We start from the raw sequence: 16,925 nt of genomic DNA, 5'->3' as shown, positions 1-16,925 counted from the left end.
TACCGCAGTTTAGACATGCAGGCTAGATTAATTGGAGACTTTACACAATTATATTGTTGTCTCTTTTTACATTACTGTCTTCTATAAATTGGCAATGAGTAAAAAGGCATCCTTTAACACAACCTAAAAATAGATTTCTCCCCAAGCCAGGCATACTTATGGACAAATGCACACTTACCAGCCAGAGCTACCCACTCCATTAGTGGCCTAAGTGGCACATGATCAACATTAGTGCCAATAGTTGAGTGAAACCTGCCTCTGGTCTTAGCTCTGCAGATGCACATGCTAGGCGCCTGCGGTGGTGCTGTTATCCATGGCAAGGATTAGTCCTACATCATGTGTTCCATTCTGGATTTGCCCCTTTATGTGGTTGCTGGAGGAAAAGACTTTGACTGAGAAGAAGAGTTTAGTGGACTGAGCTGTCATGCAGCATGTCTGACTGCGGTGATTTCATGAATGGACTCACACATATACTGAATGCAGCAAGGGCTGTTTTGAGCTATGGTAAAGATTCTCTTGTAAGAGAACCCATTTTCTAGTTGGTGTTCCCCTTGTAATTATGTAAGGACAACTAGGCAGGGTTACCCCAACATGTGGATGGATGTACGGTTCAAGTTTGGATTCCTATCTACCAAATACCTACACTACACCCACAAATTACTGTAGTTGCTCTGAATAGCTTGGTTGCACATCAGAATTAAATCTGGATAATTACAAGTACAGCATCAACAAGGTTGCCCTCTCATTGTTAATTTTATGATGGTATAAATGGGCAACCCCAAGGAAAACTGGTAACAGAAACGAAGGTACCAGCCACAATCATTGTTCCTGAGCTTTTCACCAAATATGACCAGACTCCCAGCCTAACACCAGATCTTAAAACATTTAGATGATCCATTCAGATATTGTGAACAAGCTCTGCCAAAAGCTCAGATTTTTAAAAATAAAAATAAAAAATGCAGATAAGTATTGCTGAAAGTAATAAGTAAATGACGACAGTCTCGGTGGAGAATATCTGTGATCAGGGCCAGTTGGATCAGCAGGAGAGTTATTCCCTACACTATCTCTAAGCAGATGATCCAGCTGAGCCTTATCACAGATGTGTAGGAGATTGAAATGCTGCTGAAGCAGAGCAAGGGAGATGCCTAGAATTCCCACTTTCTTTAACTGGCCTCAAGTGCACAGCTCGCTGCAGGAAGCGTTTATGTCAATCATTCTAATATGTTCAAGACAGAGTTCCCTAAATGCATGTTTTTAGAGGTCTACTGTTCTTCCCTCCTACTGGATGTTTATTTACCCATGATTTTTTTTAGCTATTTTTAGCGTGGGTAATGGAGTGTTTTTATTGGTTATGTTATGTATGCCATCTCAACCCTTTAAATATTAGGTGTGGATTTAATTTAGACCTTTTGTATGATATTTCCCTCTGTAATTCCAGGATATTTTTATAGATTACTATGTCTTAAACATTCTGTGGGTGGCTGTTGATTCTAGCTCTACAGGCAAGACCCCACACTTACTGTGCAATTACTCTAGTATTGTCTTTCATAACCTGGTGTGAATTTCCATATCCTACAGCCTGACTCTGTGGTTGTAGTAATCATGCCAAAAAGAAAGCATACAGCGTGTGGGTGAGTGCACATGCAAACCTAGGCTCTTCGTGCAGTGATTTGTACATTTGCTATTGCTGTGCTACTACTGTCCTTTTTTTTTTTTTTTTCAGCCATTAAACGGCACTAGGGTGCGCCACTTCATGTATATAGAAAGATGATGAGTGAAAGTGGCAGTGAAAGTGTTGTTTTATATGCGTGTGTGTGTGTGTGTTTGTGGTCAAGTACGTTCCAGTCCCGTCTGTATAATTTGCTGTGCTTGGATTCACAGCCCTTTTGATCCTGAGTAAGACATTTGAACCCCATTGGCAGAAGGCACAGAGTTTTCCTCAGTCTCAGACTGAACCCTGCACCCCCGTCATCTGGCCGCCTTGGACCTTGATGCTGTGGCGGGAGTGTGTGCAGTGTGGGCAGAAGCAAGTATGGGTGGCCAAGGTGAACTGGGCCTGCCTTAGGAGCTGTAGAGATTGAGCCAAGCAGTGTTACCGACCGCACCCTGCCATGAGAAAACACTACATGGCTGCCATCTCCACAAATCTGCCCTGCAGATCCTGCATGCATACCACCAGAAAAGAGGGAAAACACCTATTTCTGTCCCAGCTGGGAAATATGAGCATGAATAAAAGCCATGAACACTGATTTCGAACAGTATGAGAAAAGTAACAAAAACAGCCTAGATAGTAAAGGGTGGAGAGGATAAAGCAAATGACAGGCAGTTGAGGATAGCTAAGCCTGTTTTTACTCTACCAAGAATAAGAGTAGAGTATGAAAAGTCACCACGTTTCTTCTATGGTTTCTCCTTAAAGGTTAGAGATTGTTTTGTTATTCTATACTTAGACAGTGAATAGTGGCATGAACAGCTGAATAAGTCTTTCAGTGATTTATAAGCTTAGCAACCATTCTGCTCCTTGCCAACAGTATAGTATGAGTTCCTATACAGTCCTGCATAAGGTAGACGCACAAGAAGAAGGTTCAAGCATAGTTAAACTATGCTGCATAGGATGTGGCTTCTGGTCAAATGTGAGGTTTTTGCCTTTGTATTTGAATGAACATTTATAGTAACTGGTTTCAGTGTTGGCTGATTTTACAACTAATGATAAATGTTTCGTATACAGAAAGTGTGCCCAAAGGAAAAGACACAAAAAGGGAAAATGACTTTTTCATTTCTTAAAAATAATAGTCAATCCAAAGTGAGAACCAGTTTTGCTTTGTATCTTTTAATTATTGCATTAAATTGTGAAAATAATTTCTTATCCTTTAATAAAATTGAGTCCGTTTTCAATCTGAATTTATTCACTTTCACTTTTCCTAAAGGTTAATGACAGGTACAGCTGATTTGGAAAATAAAGTTTATATAAGTGTCAGAGATGCAAAGTTTTAGCCATAATAATACATTTAAGGATGGAGTAAGCTGATGTGTCTTGTGGTTCTCCTCTTAAGTTGTTTCTGTTTCATTCACTCCCTAATTCTGCTTACTCTTCTGAAGAAGGTATCTCAAGCTGAAACTCAGAGTACATCAATCAAATAGATTACTTGCACCTGAACAACATGTACTCTGTGTTCCCATCAAGACTGAGATAACATAACCTTTTCAGTCCTGTATGCTGTCTTCTGCTCTGTGGTTTAATTTTCGCTGCAGAACACAAGAGCTTTTCAGGAAACTTTGTGTGTATTTGTTAACTGAGTTGATAAAACATCTCCCTAAAATGGTACTTTACTTCCTCCAGGCCCATTCCTTCAAAGAGCCCCTACTGCTGGCTTTTATTTGAAATGTGAATGTAGCCAAGACAGAGGAGGAGAGGGAGACTCCTGCATTTCCATTTCCCCCCCATCAAGATCCTTTAATTTTTAACCTTCTCCCACATTTTACCATTCTGCCAGTGCTGCAAAAAAGAAACTTTTTAACATGTCTTTACTATAACCCTGTTCAGAAGACTTGACTTTCTTTCACTTAGGCATAAAGATTTAATCGACATCTTTTATGCATGTTTTAATGTTAATGTGATTTTTTTTTTTTTTTTTTTTTTTTTTTTTTTTTTTTGTTAAATGGAAAGCTCAAACTGCCACATGAGAATTCACAGCCACTCTATTTGGCTTTTGTAGCATCATTAAATAATTAATTCATAAATAATACGATAAATGCATTTCTCTTCTTGGAAAAGAAATACATACAAAAAGAAAATAAGTTTGGGAGGAAGCAGCAATGGCAAATAGAGATGTAAATATGGAAACTAATCAAGAAAAATGAATGAAATCATGAATACAAATAAAAATTACATGTGAAAGTAGATAAATAGAAGTATCAGTACAAAAGTAAATAAAACAGTGTGAAACGGACAACAAGTGGACACGCTGTCTATGTTGATTTTCCGTTATTTCAGTGACACACTACTGATAGTTTCTTTTTCACTTTTGCCTCTCCACCTACCACACCTCTGCCACAGAAGTGCCCATTTATTTTGCATTTTATGAATTGACACATTTCATTTTCCTAATTATTTTGGTGCATTTGATATTATTTATTTGCTGTAGCAGTTTATAGTTGTCTTTGACGTGTTAAAGTAAATGTACATTATTTCTGTGAATGAAATTACTCAGACATTTCTTTACTCCGTGCATTTTATTTTATGTCAAAGCCTCGAACCTACATTATCCACAATGACTGATTCAATTCAGATTCAGAAATTTTAGACTAGCAGTGGCTTATGTAAACACAAGGACCAGGATCTATAGGTTATATTAACATTTTAGTTTTTAGCTCCAATCAGGACAGATTTAAGCAACATCACTTGAGGACATTTCATTCTATTTGACTTCACGTGCAGCCAACACCTATAGGGAGATGACTTTTGTGCAAAATTTCTTAAGCTTCCTTTCCTTTAACGATTGCGTATTTTACTGTTTTATTTTGAGTAGTAAAAGGAAAAACCTTTTACTAATTATTAAAGGAGTGTAGTTTTAAGACATATAGAACTGACCCTCAAATTCACATCAGTTTGTTTTATTTTACTATTTTTTTTATTATTATTTATTTATTTATTTATCTTTTTGTGGTGTGCCTCTCCCATCATTTCCTCGCTTCCTGCAAAACTCCTCTGCCTCTTTTTCTCTCATTTGTCCCTCTCGCCAGAACACACAGACACTCAAGGCCAGGTCTGGTTTTACTCCCCCACCCTCTTTCTCTCTCATGTCATGTCCTGTGCTAGATGGGGATGTTTACAGAAAACCAACAGTGTTTTTACCCCATTAAACACACTCCATAAATTAACTCACCAAGGAATGGGGCTGACCTTGTACAATTCTGTTAGTCCATGTCTATTACGTGCAGTTCTACTGGAAAATACACAGATCATCTAAATCAGGTGCGATGAGAAATGGATTACTCTCTGGGTTTGCAGTCTGCTGAGTGTGAAACTTCAATATTCTTTAACACATTGGGATTAGTAATGTTGGTTTGCACTAGAGCGTAATGTAGTTTGTTAATGTCACTTTTTGCAGAGATGCTAGCGTACTCTATGAAGGACTTTCATAGATCTTATATAAAAGATGGCATACCCTTTAGGACTGATGAGGGAAGTCAGTGTTTGGTTGCCTTAGGCTTCAGTCACACAAGCCTGGAGACTGGCCTATGACCCGCCTGACAATCTCTGGGAACTAGAGAAAAATCTATATTCCACCGGTTGATGAGTGGTCTATAGAGCTTACTGGCTGGTGTTTGGTTAAAATCAGTCTCGAAGAGAGTGCTGCACCAGAACTCTTGTTGTGATTGCTTTGGTTGCCTGTATTTTGTATGAAAGATGGAGTCAGAAGTGGAAACTGTTGCTTTCAAAGTAAAAATTATGCCTCACCACTGCAACCAGCATTTCAAAATACAAATGCAAAACATTTCTACCGCATGGCAAGTAGTTTGCAAGTATTTGCTGTCAAGTTGATGGCTTCCATGCAAACTGTGGGTGACTGTGGGAAACTGCTAGCAATCACAACAATTCCAGGAAGGATTTTGGTGCAGAAATGTATAATGCATTGTGGTCAATTTTAGACTAGCAACTGCAGCAACCTCCAGAAAACAACCAGTTCCGGAATACACACTTTTCACAGTATGCTTGGTAGTTGCCAGATGGACACTAACGGGTCTAAGCCTGTGTGAAGGAGGCCTAACTTGCACTCTGTTAATGGCTACTGAGGGGTCCAGTTCAGTAGAAGTCTGTGATTATAAAATCTCATTGCTCACTTAACTAAAACCTCAGTAAAAATTTACCTAATGAGTTTATTGTGTCAGTCGCTAGTTTTAAGTCACTACACACTCACTACATGTAATCCCGTAACTGTTAGATACCAGTGAAGGTAAGTGAGGAAATAAGGGTGTTTTGGTTTTGGTTTTGATGTGGAGGGAGTTTCCAGGTGGCGAATGAAATGGCCATCTAATACTTTTCCTTCAGGCTTTATCAGTCACATGTATCAGTAGTATGACTCCTTTCTGAATCATAAACACTGAATTTTGTGGCAAACATGCACATACATGTTTGACAAAATAATGAACTGGGGGGGGGGGGGGCTCATGAAATCCTGAGTCACCATGGTTTAAACTGTCCTATTATGCTGCATCATACTTCCAGGAATGCTACCCAACCCCCCCAACCACACGCACACCCACCCCACTTTCTTTAATGGGTTCAATGTGGTAGGAGGAACATTAACAGACATTTACATGGCCATTCTTTAAAATGGTACACAGATTTTTCTTCAAGCAAGTATTTGATGTTTAGCTATTTTTAAATGTTACAAAACTCATTACTAATGGAATTTACTTTGGGTACAAACACCCATACACTTTAAACCCCCACTCAACATTTCCAAGCAAGCTAGACAGGGCATTCAACGTGATGTACACAAGTCAGGTGCAAGAGTGCCCCCTTCAGTCTCTGTGTGAGCAGCCTTTCAACTAAGAGAGCCTTCACTCTGCACTTCGCACTCAGAAAAAAAAAACACACAGATGACCAAACACGCGAACCCCAGTTTCCCAGCACCCCACCTCCTACCCCTTTCCATAGTAGACTAGTTACTCAATAAGGTTTCTGGCTGATTCTGTCTCGCACCCTGCCAATATAAACTTCACCCCCGGGGGGATTATTCTAGCTCAAACCCCCACCTTCGTCTGACCAAATGGCCTGAGGAAAGCATCAGGGGAGTGGGACGTCTGTGGTTTTTGGGGGGTTGGGTGGGCAATAAGCCAAATGAGAACCATATTTCATTCGTACTCTGCCGAGGCCCTCCAGCTTACAAGAACACATGCAGATGTGCAAGGTTGTGCACAGACATATACATGCACACACCCTCAAACAAACTTGTGGTTACTTACATATGGCCCGGTCAAGTCACAATATTGGTATTTCAGCCATGACAAGCATGTGGGACATGATTTGATTAGTCTTAGCAGTTTTAATGCATCATCGAGTTTTCAGGGAATGGGCCCCTGCCATGGCTCTTCATTAACCAGAAAAATCTGCAAAGAATTTAGAAAATCAGGTAATTAGTATGAACTATCTGATTTATCTTTCCTTATTTTCCCAAAGTTTTTACTGTATCAGTCTTTTTGTATTTAACACTTGTCATCGGCTGAGTCGTACTTGCTGGTCTTTGTGTCTAGCTCTAGTGTGAAGATGGCGGCTGTCCCGTTGTGAGCCCCTCTTCTCCCCATCTAGCCCCTGCCCAAGGTCTGGAACAGATTACATCTGATATTAAACACATGGCAGCAGTTAGAAAGGAGAAAAGGCGAGCGAAGAAAAAAGTTCTTAAAAAAGACGAAAGAAAAGAAAAACAGAGTGGATTTGTCAACTAGGTCCCTCCTACCTTCTCTCTGTCCTCTGTTCATTTTCTCAGTGTAGTCTCTTTCTCTACTTTGTTTCTGGGCACTCCTGAGTATGTGGAAGATCATGACCGCTTGTCTGAATAGCTGTCAAAAGCACAGACAATGATGTAAGCTTTTTATGTCCTTTTATTCAACCAGCAAAGTTTAAGTTTTCTTATCATGAGGGGGAAAAAAAGAAAAGAAACTAGACCAACTTGTACAGAGACATAAAATATGGTCTGAAATTCTTATATAGAGGCTGTTTTGTAAGAAAAATGTCACTTTCTATTCATTTAATGATGATGAGGCTCCTCAGTGACACTCTTAGATTATTTTGGGGAAAGATTTGAATCTGTTTCTGCTTGCAAGCAGATGGTAATGGTCTTAAACGCATGCCTTGTCGCCAGTCTCCCATTAGAGTGTGTTTCGTAATAGCGTATTAAGAAAAAACACTAGGGCCTGAGATGGCACAAAGACGAGTCTCAGTCTCCAGACTTACTTTTGTAAGGATGGTGGTTATCAGTCCAGAGGAATGTTGGCACACAGATCTTTTAGGTGGATGCAAAACATTCCTAATGTTCCCTCTGTTGATTTCAGTTTTTTCCTGTGAGGGCTCCCATCGGGGAGTCACCAGTCCCCAACCAGTGGGCTCTCTATCACTGAGGCTTGAGCTCAATCATGCTCATCTTGTTCTGTGTACTCTGAACAAACAAGCAAGAAAAGTAACCATTGCTCAGCTTGTTAGTGCTAAAAAACACAGTTCACTTTCTATTGCAGTGTTATGTTTTCCTCATGACTAAACTTGCCTGTTTTGATTGCTCTACCTATCAGGTCATCTGCAAGGTCACTGTGGGACGCCATGCTGACCAGTAAACACAAAGAGGGGGTGATAGAGGTCCGCCGGCAACTAGTGGAAGCAGCCAGTAAAGAGAATCTGCCAATCAAGATGAGCATGGGTAAGAAACACTATGCCGTGGAAGGAGCAGAGCCCATATCATGTTTCACATTAACTAAAAACTAACTTATACAAAACACAGAACAGTCGTATCATATAAAGTATGTAGAATTTTTCTTGCTTAAAGAGAATCATGTGCTACTTCTGTCATGTTTTTCAGCACTCTCAAAAACATTACAAAAGCACCTCCTATTGAAATCAAGCTTCTTTGCCTTGCTGTGTATTTGCCCATGTGGCCACAGAAGGAAATGTGAACCACATGTTGGCTCTATGACACACACTTACACACACATGCTGCTTGCACACATGCTGCTTTCGAAAACTTTTGTTGTTTGTTAATGAAGCAAAGGGACTGAATCGAGGGATAAAAATATGCGTAGGCACGCAAAAATAAAGTCATTACGTGCACGAGTGTAGAGTGTCCTTGTGCACGTTCACCTTTATGCTACCCTCTGACTTAAAGAGGTAATGGATGTACTACACTCCCACAAACACACATACGCACACACTCGCGTTCATGGCTAATATGCAGGTTAGCATCTGGCAGAAAAGGGGGTGTAAAAGGGAGGGGCACTGTGGTCCCTTAGCTCCTATAATCTATGAGGTAAAGAAGGCCTTGTCTCTCGTAACAGGCAGGTTGTAATATGGTGGAGGTCGCACACATATGCTCACACCCAAGGCACTCTGTCTGGCGTCCAAATCTACACATGGCTGTTTCCTTTCACACACGGCAATCCCTCTAATTCCAGATGTGTGCAGGCTTTTGGATTTTATTTAGAGAAATACGCAACATCAAGTGACGCTAAAAGCAAAATGTATAAAGAAGGTGTAGCACTGAAGCTTCTCCCGCTGGTTCACTGACAGCCTGTTGACTTAATGTTTTTGCTGAGAGAGAGAAAACGAGAGAAGCAGTGAGAGAAGGGGGTACTGTAATATCCTTAACACTGAACCTTTATACCCCGCTGGCAGAGGACCAGAATTCACGAAACCCCCTGAGCTCCCATAGCACCCCCCCACAGTTCCCATCCTGCCCACCAGCAGAGTTTTCAATCCATCGTGCTCTGCTCCTGAGACCAAGCTAAACCGAGTAACACAAAACGCTTAGCATTAATACCTATCTGCTCTCTCAGTGCCCACTCGCTCACTAGGAGAGGAAAATTTTCCCCCTGCACCCAAGAGTGTTCTCACTCTGGTGGGGTTATGCAGATCAGAGGAGAAAAGAGGATATCGCTGTATTCCAGGCCCTGAATTTTCACATACAGACTGACCCAACTTGGCTTCTTTTCATCTCAGCAGGATAAGATCATCCTGTGAGAAACAGAGAAAATAATCAATTTCTCAGCGCCTGATATAACCCGTCAGGTTTCTCACAGCACAATAGAATGATGAAATTCCCTGGCTCTGTGTAGGGATATGTACAGTATGTGGTTTTGCAGAGTCCAGTGTTTATCTTTGGTGTTTTTGCTCTTTGCAGGGAATTAGCTGGACAGCTTCGGTTTCATCTTCCATACACGTGCGTTCATCTCATCCATCTGCTTGTGTTTGTATATATGCGTGCATATGTGTGCGTTACAAGTTTATACCCTCTGTGTATGTGCTGCGTGCACGGACACCGCGTAGTAAATGGGATGTGTTGACAGGACCATTCTCCCTGTGGCACAGTCCGGCCTTTTAACGACAGAGGAGCGTGAGTCAAGCGGGCAGTTGATTTGGGGAAAAATAAATTTTTGTAACAGCAAAGATGTGTTTATGTTTAGCAGTGTAATTTCTCCCTTTTGAAAACTAAATTTATATACTCACATGTATACATGTGAGTAAGAGGAAAAATGTTATATTTTATCTAGTAATTAAGGCAGGCCTATTCATTTCTTGTTTTGTTTTTGTTGAATTGGATTCTCTGTCACCATAAAGGAGCAATTTTTTATTTTTTTATTTTTTTTTTTGTCTGTTTAACAAATGTTCGTCGGATTTATTTAACACTTGGCAGGTGAATTGCCAAGTGTTAAATCACTTCAAACGTCACTTCTCAGTGACGTTTGAAGTGATTTGGGATTCTCTCCAGTGTCTTGTTTTCTGCTTTTCCGCATTTATACCAGGGTTCCCATACCAATGTAGATGCTAATGATTGATTTGATCGATTTGTCTGTGTCCCAACAGTGTCACCAGCTCACGTAGCATAATTCATAAATTAACCTTAAGAAGTGAATTTTAAATGAGTTAAACACGCAGAACAAGGAATCTTTTAAATTGCATGTTACCTTTTAAAGCAAATAAAATGAAGACCTGATCATAGCAATTTTTAGTCGTATTTGCTTCTGTTTCTATGAAAAATTGTTGCATTTTATATTGAATGTATTTGTGAAATTTTGTGAAGAGGTGGACCATGGCAGATACAAGCCAAAATATAGATAGAAATCTCTTTCTTCAAAATTACAAGATTGCACATTGACCTTTGTGAATGACTCATCCATGAAATGCCCCTCTAATTTCTGTATATCGTCTCTTTTCTGCTCTTGCAGGTCTGCATTATGTTACAACCAGTCACATCCACACAAACTCTTGTGCCTTGGCCAGAGCCTGCTGTGTTTTCTTGCAGCTTTATGATAGCCAGGGCTAAACAGTGCAACTGGGAGCACCTGGCCAGTCTACCTGGAGCATTTAAGAGCTGGCTTTCTTAGCTCTTGCATCCCTTCTCTCCATTTACCCAGCACCATGTTATTTGTATGGTTGGCTTTGGGTTTGTCATTTTAGGTGTTTAAAATGCACCACACTATGCATACTTAACATTCAGTCATCCAACTACTGACACACTGATTAGAACCCCTCATTGAGTACTATACTTTTCTACTTAATTAAGTTAATAAATTGGTAGATTTTGTTTCAAGTGATTTCTTCCCATTATTTGTCATGGCCCTCGAGCCATATTGTGACACTCAGATCTTTTAAAATTTCAAACCATCTTAGTTTACGTTTAAGGAATGAGAATCATTTCATTTGTAAACATAGATTTGTCCTATTAGTCGTGGTAACCACAGAAACAATACAATCAAAATTTCCAGTGATGCACTTCAAACATCACTGTTGAATTTGAATAAATGAAGTCTCCCAACCCAACAGATTCAGTTTGAAATTTACTTTAAGTTTGAACTAAAGAAAAGCCAGAGATAAAAGCTTTTTTTAGAGAGACACTGAAGACACTAAGTGCTGCGACAGTGTAGCTGCCCACTTGTAGCCTCTGCTCTAATGTACAGTAAAATCTTGAAAGGGTCCCTAACATACATCCTCAGATAAAGACTCCAACATGTTCCTCCTCTTGGAGTGCATAAATAAAAATCTCTGAGCCTTCCTGTGTCCCTCATCCACACAGAATTACTTATGAGGCTGTCCAGCTGCTGAGGCAGGCTACCACTCAGCTTCACTCCGACATCAGACATCACTTACCCTCTGAGTAACCCTGTGCACCTAGAACTCAAGTCATCTTCCAGTAACCGGACTAAATCATTGTTGGCCCTTGCCCCTTCTTGCATTGTTGAAGACTTTGGTCATAGCCAAGTCTCAATCACCACTTCTGCACATCAGGCTAAAATGCGCAGAAGATCCAGATGTTTATAGCAAGAGACTAAAAATGTGATTTGCTTTATGGCTGACTTTGCAATAAATGCACCCAAAAGATTCTTGCAATGCCCAAAAAGTTCAGGTTTCTCTACCATCTTGTGTGGAAAAGCTACAGAAACTGCAGTACTGCTGATTTATATGTATGTAGGGTTCTTCTTAACAAAACTGACATTCTGAAGTAATGATATTATTTATATTTATTTTGAATAGCTTCTTATTCCATGCACACCCAATGCACTGAAGACTGAATGGAAATATTTCTGTACTTGGTGCTTGTCACCACCAGAAAGGAATGCACGGTTCTTGAAATGCATTCAAATTTACAGATGCAAACATTTCGTTTTAAAGCAGTTCTTCTGTTTTGCTGCAGCTATGGTAGTTAAAATGAGAGCTCAGCTGACAGATCAGATGACAATGAGAAAACGTAAAACAGATTCATTTTGCATCTGGCAACAGGATGCCTGAAGAATCATAGCACTGTTTTGAAGGAAGTTTAGAGACACAGATAAGAGCTAAGGCTGAACCAGGACTGTTTGATTGTGTAATGGAGTGGAGGCTTTTGTGAGGCTTTCTTGGCTAAAGTACTTTCTCCGTGTTTCTTTCCGATGTTTTACTTTTTCTCATTCTCATCTGGTCTGCTGTAGCTGTAAATTCCGATTACCTTTAGCCTACAGGATACCATTCTGGGTGAAATTATTCCCTGGTTCTGTGCTGAATTATGGTTGGCACATGAAGCTTTGTGAACTTTAGTTATACTGCCAGGATTTTTATGGCTGGATATGCTCACAAAAGAGCTTTTCAGTATTCTGTCTGGACTGGAGCTTATTCTTTAAAAACACTTTAAATTCAACAAGGAACTTGATTCACCTTCGGAGGCGCTTGCTCTGTTTTGTCTTTAAGTGCCACCCAGTGCACTCAGTCATTCAGTTCATTTCAGAAGGTGTTTCCCAACACATACATATGGAAATATATATTCCGGTTGTGTTTACTGATTAGCTGTTGTGAATATAACTTTGGTAGCAGCTTTATGTGGCTCTCCCAAGTATCCCTCCTGAAAATAGTTCATAGCTACACATTTTATCGTCCAGTTTAACATGTGCCTTTTTGCATTTCTAGTTCTAATGTCTTTTAGATTTCTGTTTCGTTTGTATCCTGCCTGTCTGTTTCTCTTCTGGTCATATGTTTTGCCTCACTAAAGAAAACACTGGCCATGTAGTCCAACAGGAAATACTCCCACATCTGGTGCTGGTTCAGAACATCAACATAAAGAAGTAGGCTTTATGGCGAGTTAATGTGTGCCCTTTGTCTATCCCAGCCCCTGACACAACCTCTCATACCTCTAAGCCGCACTTCATACCACCCCTGGACTTTACAGCCTTTGCACTGCTTTTCCTGTGTCTCTTTAAATGGGAGAGGTTAGGGGAGATTCAGGGGTTCCTAAACAGTGAAAGGAGTCTGGGCTCTTTCTGCTACCTCTATAAATAATCAGTGAAAACTTCTGATTTACAGTTATTAGTCATACTCAACACGGGTTCAGCGCCTCTTGTCAGTGTTGCTGCACCTCAGCTATATGTAGACATGCTTAAGCACCTACACACATGCTTACATAGTGCAACATTTATGAGTCACTGACTAACAACGATCACAGAAACTCTACGCAGGAACAAGCACATATAGAGAATATTCCTTTGTGACTGTCACACGGCAACACTCATGCAAGCCGTGCAGCCTGCTTTCTCTCACCCTGTGGAGTTTTTGCTTGTTAAGATAAAGTTATGCTCTACTTTAGTCTCAGTCATTCCCCTCTGCCCCAAGATAAGTGTATAATTTTTTATTTTTATTTTTTAATGCTGTTATGCTTGGTAAAAGGTTATCTATTGTTGTTTCTGCTTTTGGCTCTTCCCATCTATGTGTGTACAGTGTTCCCTCGTTAATCGTGGGAGTTACGTTCTAAAAATAACCCGCAATAGGCGAAATCTGCAAAGTAGTCAGCTTTATTTTTTACAATTATTATAGATGTTTTAAGGCTGTAAAACCCCTCACTACACACTTTATACACTTTTCTCAGACAGGCATGAACATTTTCACACTTTTCTCTCTTGTTTAAACACTCTCAAAGTTCAAACCTTCGTAGAAAAATAAGCCTGTAGAAACCCTAAGCCCGTTCAGCTATCTTAGTGAGGACCTTCATTGACATAATGCTTTCCCTAGCCCCTTACCCTAACCCTAACCATTAAAAATGAATGCCTAACCCTAACCCTTACCCTAAACCTAACCATAACCTAATTGTAACTCTGACACTAAAACCACATTTTGAGCCTCAAAAATGCCTTTAAATGCCTTCAAATTTGTGAGGACCGGGCTGTGTGTCCTCACAAGTGACTGTTCTCACAAGTATAGTAGAATGCAGATTTCGGTCCTCACAAAGATAGCTAGACAGGAACACACACACACACACACAAACAGATAGCTAGACAGGAACACACACACACAGCACGCAAAACAAAATTTGCACTAAAAAAAATCAGCAAAACGGCGAGGCCGCGAAAGGTAAACCACGTTATAGCGAGGGACCACTGTATAGTCTAATCATTTTCCCTTAATATAATTCTTAAAATGCTGTATGTATAGAATATGTTTGTACACTGTAAACCTGAAAAAGTTAGCAGAACTTAAACAAATTAAGGTAACCAATTGCCTTAAGTTTTTATAAGGTGGTGAATTTCAAAATTGAAGCTTATCAGTACTCCAGTATTTCAATTACATTTGGTATGTATCTTTTGACTAAAATAAAAGTAAAATGTTTAGTAATTAAATTTAAAAAAAAAAGTAACTAGAACTTAAAGTTTTCATTCATGTTTTCATGGAATTAAGTTGACTTAACTTCAGTTTAACAGTATTTAATAATTTGGATGATTTTATGACAAATTATCACCATCATCACCATCATCATCATCACCATCACCACCATCATCAGAAAGGTTTATAGTAGTTGTGACCCAGAAGAAAATGGGCTAATGCTAGAATTCAAAGTCTCAGTTTGAGGTTCATGATAAAGACAAGGAGATTTTGTAAATTGTGGAATGTTGTTTTGGGGTTGTTGTTTTTTTTTACGCCCTAAAAATCGATAACCACGGGGCTCCAAAGTTTTGTTGCTGTGTGGGATTCCTTTCATTCCTTTTTATTGTAAAATACAATCCAGCTTTGACGCGTCTTTTACTGAGTAGAGGGTCCACTCTGCCATAAAGTTCAGTGCTTCAAAGGTGGTTGCCCTTTCGAAAGTTTCTCCCATCTTCACCCCGAATCTTTGTAGCTCAGTGTGAGTAACCACCAGGTTTAAGGTCTCCTTCCTTCCACCTAAAACATCAGGAAGGAGGGAAGTCGATCAGCGTTGATCACTTCATGTTCTGAGGCTCCTGAGCTAAATACAGCAAGTACTCTGAATACTTATGTCAATGTAATATTTCAGCTTTTTCTTTTTAATGAATTGGCAAAACTTTCAACAATTCTGTTTTCACTTTGTCATTATGTTTGGATGAAATAAATTTTGAACAATTTCATCCTAAGGCTGTAAAATGTGTGGGAAAAGTCAAGGCGTCTGTAAACCTTCTAATTGCACTGTATACAACGATCTTTGCCAGATTTTGATTGATTCATTTCTTATGGCTCCAAATTGCTCTCTAGATGATAACTGTATCATCTTCCCTCCTTTCAGGCCGTGTGACCCCCGAACAGCTGTGCTCCTACATCCAGCTGTTCCGGAGCAGTCGAGGGGCGCTAGAGAGTCACTGTGGGGTGCTCCAGCTGGGCCTGGCCACGGCCCAGACTCTCCGACACCCAAGCCTGCCTCGCTGGGATTCCTGTCTGGCCTTCGAGAGGCTGCTGCTGCAGGTGCGCGCTCATCTTACACGGCCCTATTATCCATATGTGTTAAAGCCGATGAAAACTTGATGTTCTCCTTTTTAAATGGGATGTGAACATCTTAAAAATGCGATACCACCTATGACAGATTGACACATTTTTGAGCTCTTCAACTGCAACACAGTAGCCTCTTTCAGATGAAGGTAATTTTCTTTTAGAGTGCGAGAAGTGTGACTGAAAACTTCAACAACACATATCGATGTTAGATAATAACTTGAAATAAAGCGACACTGATAGTTTTAACTAAACTGGAAAACTGCATATTCTCTAGCATTTTTAATTAACATCACTCCTGTTATTAAATATGTTATTATCAGTGCACAGGAGGTAGGTGTGTGTTTGTGGTTCGCAAGATGGTGGCAAGAATGTTGTGTTAAACTGACAGCGACAGGAAAAAACAGATTCCTCTCTGTCATAAACAAGGTCAGTTTTGCTTGTAGGGAAAACATTCCGATCAAGTAAACACGGAGAAAACGCTAGATTTCCAAGATTTTGTGTAGAGCCTTTGAATCTACAGGAGGTCTTTTATGGGGAATGGTGGAGGCACATGTACATGTGTCTTTGAGCTTTTAAAGGTCGCAGGATAAGTCGGGGGAAGGAGGCGGAGTAAAATGAATAAATCAAAAATGAGAACGCAGTCAGTCATCACTCATTCACCTCCACAGCAGTGATTAGTACATGTTCTGTACTTTCTAACAAACAATCTTAATGGCGCCAAGCTATGAGCTCACTAATACAAAGCCATTTCCTGCTTCTCTTACCTTGGTATTTTCATTGAGTCGCTCTATACTCCTGAAGCTGTAAAGCAAGCAGTAAGACAGCCGAGTATTTAGGAACTTATTAAACTAAAGCACGGAAAAACAAAACAAGCTCTTAGCCATGCCCCATGCCAAATTAGAATTTGAAAACAACCTCATAAACCTTCATCCTCAGCTGGGGCCATCCCTGTTTTACTTAATAAAGGAAGAAGACTTTA

At 40.0% G+C, this 16,925-nt stretch overlaps 1 protein-coding gene across 1 annotated transcript in view; it reads left to right on the top strand.

Moving 5' to 3' along the window:
- The window catches only part of scfd2 (sec1 family domain containing 2), a 105,148-nt gene that overhangs the window by 3,766 nt on the left and 84,457 nt on the right, over positions 1-16,925 (top strand). The window contains exons 3-4 of the mRNA XM_063467131.1: positions 8,290-8,414; positions 15,744-15,919. Of these exons, the coding sequence (XP_063323201.1) occupies positions 8,290-8,414; positions 15,744-15,919 (301 nt within the window). The remainder of the gene's footprint in view (positions 1-8,289; positions 8,415-15,743; positions 15,920-16,925) is intronic.

The sequence above is a fragment of the Pelmatolapia mariae genome, linkage group LG23 (genome assembly GCF_036321145.2).
Source record: "Pelmatolapia mariae isolate MD_Pm_ZW linkage group LG23, Pm_UMD_F_2, whole genome shotgun sequence".
Taxonomy (NCBI): domain Eukaryota; kingdom Metazoa; phylum Chordata; class Actinopteri; order Cichliformes; family Cichlidae; genus Pelmatolapia; species Pelmatolapia mariae.
Note: the sequence above shows the minus strand (reverse complement) of the source record. Positions and strands in the feature narration are given on the sequence as shown.